This window comes from Caenorhabditis briggsae (assembly GCF_000004555.2).
Source record: "Caenorhabditis briggsae complete genome, chrIV, whole genome shotgun sequence".
Lineage (NCBI taxonomy): Eukaryota > Metazoa > Nematoda > Chromadorea > Rhabditida > Rhabditidae > Caenorhabditis > Caenorhabditis briggsae.
This window is the reverse complement of record NC_013487.2, coordinates 1346185-1358483: the sequence shown is the minus strand read 5'-3', so window position 1 is coordinate 1358483 and position 12299 is coordinate 1346185. Positions and strand designations below refer to the sequence as shown.

The 12299-nt window shown below is 34.7% G+C and overlaps 1 protein-coding gene across 1 annotated transcript in view; it reads left to right on the top strand.

Moving 5' to 3' along the window:
• Positions 1-1023: 1023 nt before the first annotated feature.
• The window catches only part of CBG13765, a gene marked incomplete at both ends in the record, with an annotated part of 11915 nt that continues 639 nt past the window's right edge, over positions 1024-12299 (top strand). The window contains 7 exons of the mRNA XM_045244815.1: positions 1024-1248; positions 2506-2740; positions 4848-5025; positions 5286-5572; positions 6950-7074; positions 7190-7518; positions 10454-10705. Coding sequence (XP_045095249.1) covers positions 1024-1248; positions 2506-2740; positions 4848-5025; positions 5286-5572; positions 6950-7074; positions 7190-7518; positions 10454-10705 — 1631 coding nt within the window. The remainder of the gene's footprint in view (positions 1249-2505; positions 2741-4847; positions 5026-5285; positions 5573-6949; positions 7075-7189; positions 7519-10453; positions 10706-12299) is intronic.

Sequence of the window (12299 nt, the reverse complement as noted above, 5' to 3'; positions counted from 1 at the left end):
GTCCCTCATTTTTTGATTGCAGATGCTGAGCCAAGCATATTGGCAGATGTGCTCTCCCATCTTCCAAGAATGGAGACAGTATGCCTGGTATTCTGGCGGTTATGTGGACAGTTGCGCTCCGAAATGTGACAGACCAATTCAATATTGCTTCGACCGGAAAGTTTATGGAAAGTTCCAATTATCTGGGTGCAAAACATTGTCAATGGTCAAATGCGCGTATTGTGCCAAGAACATATGTTTCCAGCAGTTTGTCATCGAATGCCACCGATGTGTTTAGAATCCTCAACTGTTTTTTCAATTAAAAAAAAACAAAGAAAAATTGAAAAAAATTTTTGAAAAATCTTCGAGCTATTTGAGCATATTTGTGAATTTCTTCAAAAATTAAATGTCTGTTTTTATTCTGGAAAATGCCTATTCATAACGAGAAACTCCCCAAAAACATAATTAGATTGCGTAAATTTTATTCCAGAGCCAGTTATGGCAGCTTAAAATAAAACAAAAAAATTTTGCAAAATTTTTGGGATCGGGAGAATCGAACCTACAACCTTCCTCCTCTGAACTTGCCATTTTACCACTTTACCACACTGCTGATTGAAATCTATTGTTTTAAAAGAAATACACTATTCCATGAAAAAAATTTCACGAGAAATTAATCATAGGGAAACTTTTCTAGGTCATAACTTAGCTCACGTGAGCATTTTGCTGATTTTTTTAACAGATTTGGATTCCTCATAAGCTCTTCTATCTGCTCCCAAAATTTCAAAAAAAGTTAAACCTGCTCTTTCAAGTAACTGCCTTGTAAGAACTTCTTGAGAACTTTTTGGACTATTTATAACTTTTTTCATTTTTTCACCTCTTTCAAAATTTGAAAAATTTTTTTCAAATTTTTTGACTTTCCGATTTTTTCATTCCCTCAATAATTTCCTTTTAAATTTTCGACTGTTTTTATTCTGAATTTCTGAATTTCTCAATAACCAAATTCCTTTAAAATTTTAAACTTTATCTTCAAATTTTCAGATAATAATGCAAGTCTTAAAATATCGCTGGAACCGAATTTTTCTGACATTTTTCCTCTTCTTTTTGCTCATTTTTTCCTTCTCTTTTTTATCAAAAAAAACGAATAAAAAAGGACGAATTGTGAGAACTGGTCCATTGAGAATTCGAACGATTCATAGTGATCGAAATAGAGAGAATGCTGGGAATGGAGACGCAGAGAAAAATGGTATGAAGGATTTGTTGAATGGAGAGGTATGTATGTTTTTGGAGATAATATTTCAAAAAATAAAAAGAATGTTTCAAAAATTTGAGAAGTATTTGGAACTAAAAAAACTGATTGATTCGGTGATGATTTCTTAATTTCTGAATCAAAAAGTTTTTTGAAATCTGGAAAGGAAAAAAAAGTTTCAGTTTCAATATTTTGAGAAAAATTTCGAATCTGGCAAAAACCTAATCGAATTGACAAAGAATTTTCAGCCATGGGGGATTTTTTCAAATGACGACCTAAATATTTCGAAAACTAAACATTTTCCAGCTCGCATTTTGACACCATTGTGTTTCTTTTTTTTTTGAATTTTTAATTCCGAGTATCTGAATTTTTTTTATATTTTTGGAATTTCTGAAATCGTTAAATGTTCTAAATTTTTGAAATGTTTATCTTTTGAATTGTTTTTCAGAATTCCGATTTTCGCAGTTTTCTGGACTTTTAATAAATTTCGAATTTTTGAAATTCTGATTATTTCGGAACAATTTTTTGTTTTTTTTTAATCAGAAAAAGAAACCAATCTGCTCGGTGATTTTTTGAATTTCCAAAACTTTAATTAAGTAATTCTGGAAATTCCGAAATTCTCCAAATTTCCTAAAACTTACAAAATTTTGAAATTTGCCTTTTTTTTCGAATTTTGCAATATTCAAATTATTCGAGTTTTTCGTAGTTTTTTCTTTAAAAACGTTGGGTTTTCATGAAAATTTCTCCAAAAAAATTCCAAAAAATTCCGAAACCAACGATAATTTTAATTCAGAAGGTTCGAAAATTCAAATAAAACAAAAACCTGAAGTTGTAAAAATGCTGTTATTTTAGATTTTCAACCATTATTTCCAAAAAAATTAATGTTTCAAATATTTGACAAATTTCTGTAAAGAGAAAAAAAATCATTCGTTGGCTTCCGTAGTAGGATTTTTTTCGATATTTCAAAATTTCCGAATTTCTGAATATTCTTCAATTTCCTCAATTTTCAAAATTTTCCTGAATTTCAAAATTTCAAAATTTCGGAATTTTCTGCATTTTTGAGCTTCTGAGATTATATGCTTTCTTAATTTTTTGAAATGTTTACAACTTCTGAACTTCTAAAATTTTAATGTTTCAAACATTTGAAAAGTATCTGGGACCAGAAAAAATATTTGATTAGAAATCTAATTCCGAACTTATTTATTTTTAAGAACTTCCCGAATTTTTGCAATTTCTGAATTTCCGAAATTCCGAATTCTGTGAAATTTAAAAAATTTCAGAAATGCAACATTCCAAAATTAGACATCAATGGATCAGAAGTTATTGATTTTTTCCATAAAACTGCTCCATTGAAATGTCAAATTCCTGGAAATTTTGAAAAAGATTGGGTCGTTTTGGATAAAAATGGAAAAATTCGATTTTCGGAAAAACGAAAATCAGCGAATTGTCAAATGCAATATTTTTGGAGAATCACTGATGATGAGAATGGATATGGGGATACGGTAGATATTAAAGGTGAGTCGACATCGGGATTTATGAACACAAAGAAATTTGGAAATGTAATTAAAAACTTTAAAGAAATTCCGGGTTTGAAAACTTTAAAATCCAGAAAATTCGAAAAATGTTTATCCTAAAATAAAGAAGAATATCAGGGTCAACATCAAGAATAACAAAACGGAAAACTTTTTTTTTATTTGATGATATTTTCATGGAATTTCAAAAAAGACCGAAATTCTTTTGAAGTTATTTTTTATTTCGAAGAGTAATCAAATGTGAAAAATATTACTATAAATATAGTGAAATTAAAACTGTAAAAATTGTTTTGAGTCCAAATTTTGAACATTCCGAAATCTCCGGAAGTCCGGGATATTTTAAACACTGCGAAATAAAACAATTGAAAATTCAAAACTTATCATGAAAACTCTGAAAAGTTGAGAACGCTGAAAACTCCAGAAGGTTCTGAAATTTCAACGTTTTTGAACTTTCGAAAAGGCAGAAGTTCTGAAATTTAAACTTTTCAATAGCTAAAAAATTCCAGAAGTTCAAACATGTCGCCTCCAGCTCCTTCAAAATAAACAAAATTATGAAAACATCGAAAACTCCTAATGAAACTGAAACTGTAAAATTCAAAAGAGTTGAAAAATTGAAGAAACTTCAATATCGGAAATTTTAGGAAACGCTAACAATAAATTCCAAGAAATTTCAAGATTCAATATTTCGAGTTTCAGAAATTGAAAAAAAAAACTAAAAATTCGAAAACTGAAATTATCGTATAAATCAAAAATGAGATAAAACCAGAAACTTGTCCCAAAATTGAAACCTAAAAACCTATCAGAAAATCTTTCTCTTGTTTTCCGAAAATTGGATACTGCCTGAACTAAAATTAGCACTCTCAGAACAGTTTTCAGAAAACTTTGAAATTTATTAAAATTATAAAAATTAGATAACTTATTTTTATCAAAAAATTTTTCTGTTTCAGTTTATTCATAAATTCGAAAATTCTGAACTTTTTTCACTCTGTGAGCTGCTATTAGGTTGATAAGAAAAATTTTTATCTTTTTTGTCAAAATTTTTGATCAAATTTTTCTCAATGCGGAGAGGGGGCTAGGTCAATGAGTGTAATGTCCATTAGTATCAACAATTGTCTGGCAACGCTCCGGTAATTTCTCGATTCCATCGGCCCAGAACAACGAAGGCTGCGATTGAAAAAGCGAGCCAACTCCTTTTTAGTGTCATCTTTTCAATTGAAGATTTTACTATCAAGATGACGTTCAAGAGCCCCAAACGACGATTTATCCGAAAGGGCAAAATACGACCGGTGCAAAAAAATTGTTCAGCCAGGCGACATGATGTTCTGTCTGGCCCCTCTAGTCACTGGCCATCTTGCACTGTCGTGCTGGATGCGAACTTTGATTTTTCTCCTCGTTTTGATTTGACTGCCATATTCAATCTCTCTATTTAGAAACTATACAAGGCGGCAGTTATAGTGGCACCTTCATTTAAAAGTTCCCGGTTTCCATTACTTTGACCGACCATCAAACTAGCATACCCATTTTTACGGGAAATTTGGGTTCCGGGACGTCTAGAGCCTGATGTTCTTTGTCAATCAACTGACCCTTTTGCATGTTGATAGTGTAAATTACCCACTTATCATCTACGGTAACTAGATCTTCCAGCCAACTGACCGTACGAAGAAATGATAGGAAAAACATGATCATGTCTACATGGCGATTCATTTCGTAGTCCTGAAAAACAAGGGGTACGAATCAATCCAGTTTTTGACATTGCCAAAAGACTTCAACATATTCACCATACTTGGTTGGCTAACACATAATGCCTTTGACATTTTACGAGTGGTTTGAAATGGATCAATCTCCACGACTTTTGGCAATTGATGAAGATCCGGCTCACGGGTCGTTGACATCTTTCAAACTGAACTCTCCTGGGCGGGATTTCTCGAACCGAACGCCAATTGTAGGCGATGACGGAATATGTCCCTAATATACATCCACCATTTGTATGCGAATACCAAGTGTTTGTAGACCAAATTAAAATGAAAATATAATCTTGTTGCTAATGTGCCATCGGAGAAGGACCAAAATATAATTCAAACAATTTCCAGACGGCGACACATTCGATGGAGGTGATTTCGCCAAGGTCACTTGTTATCAAGGATTTTCCAAATGGACCACTCTACTTTGGACAGTTACTGAGAATCAAAAAAGACATGAGAGAGCCAGAAAAATGAGAAAAGAAGAGGTGGATCCAGAGAAAAAAGCGTATAATGTGTATTTTTTGGGGTAAGATTTTTAATTTGAACTCAATTATCTTGGTTACTAGGAGAGATATCGAAATTTTGTCAACTGATAAAATATTTATCATTTTCTGATTAACATTTTATCAGTTGACAAATTTTTGCTATCTTTCATAGGAACCGAGATAATTGAGACTTTATTGATTAGCAGAACTGAAAATGAAAAATCAAACTTACTGATAAAATGTGAATGAATCTGTCAAAATTTTCAAATTTTCCGGGGATGTAATTTTAAAAACGTTCTAGATTCGACTCCTTGTCTCAAATGTCATTCCGTCGAAAACTTCCAAAAACTGTGGATTTTCTGGAAAACACTCTGGGAAGTGTAGTTTTGAACGGTTATAATATTGTTGGAGACGGCACACCACAAGCATTTATTCCAATTTTAACAGCACAAACTGAAACTGAACTTCCTTTAACTAGAAAGCGATTTGAGGAGTCGAAATATCTAGATGAGGTTTATCCGATGATTTGGAAGAACTTTTCGGATGCAGGATATGTGACGATGTTTGGAGAGGATATGCATGAATATGGTGGGTTTACAATAGTAGATATCAAAAAAATATATAGTCAGCTATAAAAACGTTTGCCTTGAAATTTCCTACATTTAGTTGGAGATGTTTTGATAGCTATTACAGGAAAGGAGATAATTAAGAATGAATTATATCATGAGAACTTCTTATCGTACCTTGAAAAATTTACTTTTAATTATGACAAACTAGAAACAGTAATTTTGGCAACATGTTATGAATTTTGAAAATTGGGTAAATTAAACTGAAACTGGCTAAAATAGCTCAATCGGTAAAGCAATTATTAGAGTATGTTGAACATATTTTAATACCGATGTTTTGAAACCGTAATCTAGTGTCTACCGTAAACTTTGAAAACAGTGTAACTTGAAACTTGACGACCAACTAGCCTTTAAAAACTGACTTTTAAAAAACTATAAGATCGAAAATTTCTAGCTGAAACTAAAAAAAAATACTATTGCCTATTCCAAATAATCGTACGAATGAACGAGTAAAAAACGTGTAGAGAGTATCCAAACCTGTAGAGGCGCTGAAGAGACGCCGACATTTTTACTCGTTCACTCGCGCGATTATTTTGAATGGACAATAAAACCCGAGATGAGGAGGGCACAGACACCTCTAGCTTCTCTGCGCCCTCCTCCTCCCCTACACTCTCTCGTACCACAAATTCAAACGCCTGTAACTCCCTTCAAAATGGTCTGTTCTTAGTTTTCTTTTCAGTTTAAAGTAGATTGTTGACTTTCCTATAAGAGGTATCAAACAATGATCAACTACAAAATATTTGTTTTGAAAAAATTAGGAATTTGAAAAAATTGAAGGTACCTAAACTAAAATTGGCTGAATAAGTTCACTTGGAGACAGGCCTGTCACTGTAATTTGAAAATGCTTTTTAATACAAGTTTTTGAAACCGTAATTTAGTGTCTGCCGTAAATTTTGAAAATCTTGTGACCAAAAGTATTTGACGGTCTGAAATTGGCTGAAATAGATCAATCGATTAAACAATGACTAGAAGATTTTGAACATATTTTGATACCAATGTTTAGAAACCGTAATCAAGTGTCTACCGTAAAGTTTGAAAATCTAGAAATAAGAAAAAGTCGCCTAGCATTTAGAAAATAGACTAAAAGATGAAAATATCTATTTGAAACGGAAAAAATGGCAGAAAGCGGACTACTTGAAAGGGAGTTACGGACGAACAAAATTTTCGACACAAGAGAGTGTGGGAGTGGAGGAGGGCGCAGAGTTTCTTTACGTCCTCCCCGTTCTACACACTCTATCATACCGAAAGTTCAAACGTTTGTTACTCCCTTCAAAATTGTCCGTTTTCAGTTCTCTTTTCAGCTTCAGGTAGACAAGCCAAAATTTGACAAATTTTTCAGCCACTTTCACCTACCGTCTCAAGGGATTCCGTCACCAACCAACTGATCATTATCCGAGAACATTCTTTAAAGATGTGGAGGAAAGAGGAGATAGAACTTGTATCAATGGACAAGCTATTCATAATGTGAGTGATTTTTGGAGCCTAAGTAGGGCCTTAATTAATAGTATTGATTCACTCGCGCTCTGTTGAGTTTGTTCTCAACAGGTTGAAGAGCTTCCAATAAAAGAAACGATTCCAGATCTGGTTCAAAAACTGTGAAAACTTCATGCAAATATATCAAGATGTTCCTCGATTCCTTCTGATGCATCAAGGTCTTCTATCCCACGACGACATCAATTTGGTAGACGTAGAAGACGTGGATCTATCAGCCCATTTGAAACATATGAATGAATTGAGAATGTTTGATGATTCAATTGTCATTGTAATGGCTGATCATGGTCATCGATTCGCGAAATTACGAGAAACACATCAGGGACAATTGGAAGAACGAATGCCCTTCTTTTCCATTTCATTGCCAAACGAATTGAAAAAAACGGAGAAAGGCAAGAGGATGGAGAGGAACTTGAGGTGGGAAAATGGGAAGAAATTGATTGAAAGTGGGGGTTAAAATAATAAAAAAAAAGATTAAAATTTGTCTGAAAATGACCTGAAATCGACTGGAAGTGGGTGTTGAAGTAAATAAAAGACGTAGAGGCCGGAAATGGTGAAAATTGTCTGAATATGACCAGAATCAGGAGACTGAATTTGTCTTTTTAGAGTCATTTTCACCATTTTAACGGCAAAGAGTCATCTGCAGAAATAACTGAAATTGGTTGCTAATTTTATAATACGTTAACCGGACCATGAAACTCTAAAAAAGTTAATTTTATATGTTTTATTGAAAATTTGATTTTTTGAATACTGAAAACGTAGTAGTCTAGAATCTTCCTTTTTATCTGAAAATTTCAGATTATACTTATCAAAAATATAGCTTTAATTTTCTAATGGACAAATTTCTCTACAATTCCACCAAACAGGTTTAAAAGGAGCAGAAGTGGAATTTTTCTTTAGGTATAACAGATGTACTTTCGAAACAGCTTTAAACATGCAAGTAAAAAAAAAAGGAAAAATGATTTTTAGTTGTTAAAAGATTACATGTCAATCCATGGCTCATCTTAAAAAAGGCGAGACAGCAAAAAATTTGGGGGACAGTTTGGGGGACGAAATCGCGCCGCGCTTATATAGGCCATCGGTCGGAAGGCGCCTTCACGCCCCCGTAGCTCAGCCGGTAGCGGCGCTGTACCCCTGAGCTGCCGGTCATGAGTTCAACTCCTCATGGGGGTTCTCTAGGCAAAATATCAAAAAACGTTTTTTTGATGTCTGGCCCCCTTTAATGTAGTCTTCCAAATCCAAAAGTTTTATTTGAAACTCGAAAATCCCTTAAAATTTTAGTAGTTTTCTAGTTACGAATATTCCTTGTTTTGATTTTCTAGGTTTATTTTTCAAAAAAAAATTTAATGTTTCAAGTATTAGGTTGGCGGGAAAGTCTTTGTCACTCTGTTTGTTTAATCACTGTTCTCGTATATGGAGGCTGTGTATGATATCGACTCTAGTGAATAACAAGGTGATAAGAACCTTCCATATAAACAAGTCCCCATTTCCTTCCCTGCTCCTCATCTGTAATTGAAACGATATGTTTGTTCCCACTGCAATTCACATCAGACATGTTTTGATTTACCTCTTCCTATCTCACACCACGATGAAGGATTCGGAAACTTTCTTGAAGAATGTGTACAACACACATGCCCCTCACTACAATACTATTCGCAATTGGTTCCATCGTTTCGAAAAAGATGACTTCTCGCTCGATGAAAAGGATCGCTCTGGGAGACCCCGTGAGTTGGATTTGGACAAGCTGAAGCACGCATTGCAATCGGATCCATTTCAATCTAGCCGTGAACTAGCTGTCACATTCGGAGTTCACCATAGCACAGTCCTTGAAGGTTTGAAGTCTCTTGGAATGAGAAAACTTTTTGGTCGATTCATACCTCATCACCTGACTCAAGCCAACCTTGAACGCCGAGTCGACGATTCGATTACTCTTCTCACTCTCCACGCGGGCGATCGATGGCTGGACCGGCTAATAACCGGAGATGAGAAGTGGGTCTTCTACGATAATCACCACAGGAAATCCCAGTGGGTTGGAGAAGGAGAGAGCCCACAGGATGTCCCCAAACCCGAACCCTTTATCAGAAAAAAGTTATGCTCTCTGTGTGGTGGGGAGTGGACGGCCCCATCTACTGNGGACTTCTGCCCGAGGGCAAAACAATAACTGGAGACCTCTACACTACTCAACTACGAAACCTCAAGAAAGCAGTCGACCGTTCGGCCCTGAAAGACAAGAAAGTGTACTATCAACATGATAACGCTCGCCCACATGTTTCGAAACAAGTGAAGCAGGAGCTGATGGGATATGGATGGAATGTTCTCCCTCACCCCCCGTATTCTCCTGATCTTGCTCCTTCCGACTATTGGTTATTTGGCGATATGACACGTGCCTTCGAAGGAAGAAGCTTCAATTCCCGTGGAGCGGTCGAAGCGGCACTCAAACAATACTTTGCCTCACGCCCGGCTGGATTCTACCGCAATGGAATCCATAAATTGAGGGAACGTTGGAGACATGTTGTTGATAATGATGGACAATATAATTAATTATTCGGTTATTTTTTCTTTGAGAAATAAACTATTGAAAAAGTGACAAAGACTTTCCCGCCAACCTAATAGCTTTTTTCTACATAGAACTTTTCGAAGAATTTATTCAAATGGGCATTCGTTGTACTCAAAAACTTTTCGAATTTGTTAAAAATTTGGGTTGAAATTCAGAAGTTTTTAATTGAAGCTCATAATTTTGAAATTTAGGCAAGATTTTTGAAAAACTTTATTCAGACATTAAAAAACTGTTGCTGACTTGTCCAGGTATTTTCAGAGAATCCAATAATTTTCTAGGTAGTTTATTCAATCTTCATAAGTTTCATTCAACACAGTAGCAAAATCCAGTCTGCTCCATTTCAGAAAAATACAACTTCAAAATGTTTACTTAAAGGTGGGGGGACATGAAAAAAATAATGTTCTCGAAATTTCGTTTAAATATGCCTCTCGAGGAGTTGAACGTGTGGGACGAGGATTGAGGGTGCGGCGCCGCTACCGACTGAGCTACACGGGCAAAGAGAAAGCGGTCGCCCGATTGCATACATAAAGGCGAGGACGACAGCTGTACGCAGAGTGACATTAAGCGTTGTACACCGTCACGGTAGAATGCATACTCTGGCCCCAAAAATCCCCCGTAAAATCTCCTGTCCCCCCACCTTTAACGATTTTACACATGAAATTTTGATTTGTTTTTTTTATTCGAGTATTAAGATCTCTGTTTTGAAACTGCGATACTAGTAGTTTCTTCCATCCATTAATATTCACTGACGTTCACTGATGATCTAATGTTCAAATTCAAATACACCATTTACAGAGAAAACGCGGAGAAACTAACAAGTCCATTCGATATTCACGCAAGTCTTCTGGATATTCTGAATCTCTCCGCAACGTCTTCTGATGATTTCAACCAAATGCAAGATGCTTCTGAAAAACGATCCCTCTCCGTTTTTCGACCGATTCCAACTGATCGAACGTGTTCTCAAGCTGGTATTGAACCACATTGGTGCACTTGTTTATCCTGGAAAAATGCTCTGGACACCGAGGAAGATAAGAAATTGAGTGAAAGGTAGGGCGTCCCACTTTGACTTTGAGATGTGGTACTCTTGAAACAGTAAATTTTTGAAACAATATAAGATCCTCAGTATGAGTCAATTTATCTCTTTTCCTGTGAAAGCTATCAAAAAGTAGTCAACTGATAAAATGCTTATCACATTATAAGAAATATTTTGTCTATTGACATTTTTTTGATATCTTTCCAGGAATCGAGAAAATTTGGATCAAACCTGAAACGATACCTTCCAAAAAAGTTTATTTATGGAATCAACCAAAGCAGTTGGAAATGCTTTGTTGTTCTAAAAATCAAAATTATGTTGATTTTGAAACAGTAGTTTTTATTGATAGTCTTTTCTAATGATTCCAGTGGATTTTCGAATATGTTTTTTAGCAATGTACAACTTCATATTGGAAGTGGAATACGATTTTTTTGGCAAATCCTTTATTGATCTAGACACGGTAACAGTATTTTATGCAAAATGTTCTGTTTCAATTAGTTCATTTTTTGGGATTTGTTATCGAAGGTGCACTACACGAATAAGTAGCGGTTCAAATCTACCAAAAATAAAGTGAAAAACATGTGAATTGTTTGTTATCATATATACACAAAATCTCAGCTAGATTAACTGACTAGACCGCGAGTTAGAGACGTTTGAATTTTGCACGAAAGAGTGTGGAGAAAGAGGAGGGTGCAGAGAAGCTAGGCGTGTATGCGCCCTCCTTATCCACCACACTCTCTCGTGTTGAAATTTCCATCGCACGTAACTCCTTTTGAAATGGTCCGTTTTTAGTCATTTTTTACAGTTTCAGATAGGTTCTTTATCGTGTAGTTTATTTTTTTAATGCTAGATTTTCTGTTATTGTTTGTTTCTCAAACATCTAATTTTGAGATTTACGGTAGACACTAGATTACGGTTTTTTTCCACTTATCATAAATTAAGCATTGTTCTTTAGTTACTTCTTTTCAAGATTGTGTAACCTTCGTGAATGCTCAAATAGAACGGCGCCCTACACTCGCACTCTGAGCTCAATTATCTCGATTTCTATAAGAGATATCAAAATTTGGCCTATTTATAAAATGTTTATCGGGATATCACCATTATTTTATCATTTTAGAATTTTTTGATATCTCTAACAAGAACCGAGATATATTAGATCAAGTTGTGGGGGCTCCTATATTGGTCTCCAAGTGCATCTTCGAAAAGTATCCCAAGAAGCAAACTGAATGGAACAGAAATTTTGAAAAAAAAACTGAAGTAAACTCTTGGGGTGTCTAGATCTAATTTGCCAAAAAAATCCAAATTGATCACCCACAGTTACCCCTCTCTGATGTTGTATAGCTAAAAAATTACTTGAATCAGTAGAGAAATATTTTTTGAAAAATTACTGCTTCAAAATCGACTTAAGTTTGGTTCCAGAGAACAACAAAACACTAGGCAAAAGCCAAACGATAATCAGTTTTTGAGAAAATATGTGAAAAAGTAATTTTTATCATTTTTTTGACCATATGCGATCGTTTTAATGTTAGGCCAGATTAAATATAAAACAAAGTTATTTACATACCGTAAAACCTCTAATAGAACGACACCCGGATCGTCCACTTTGAG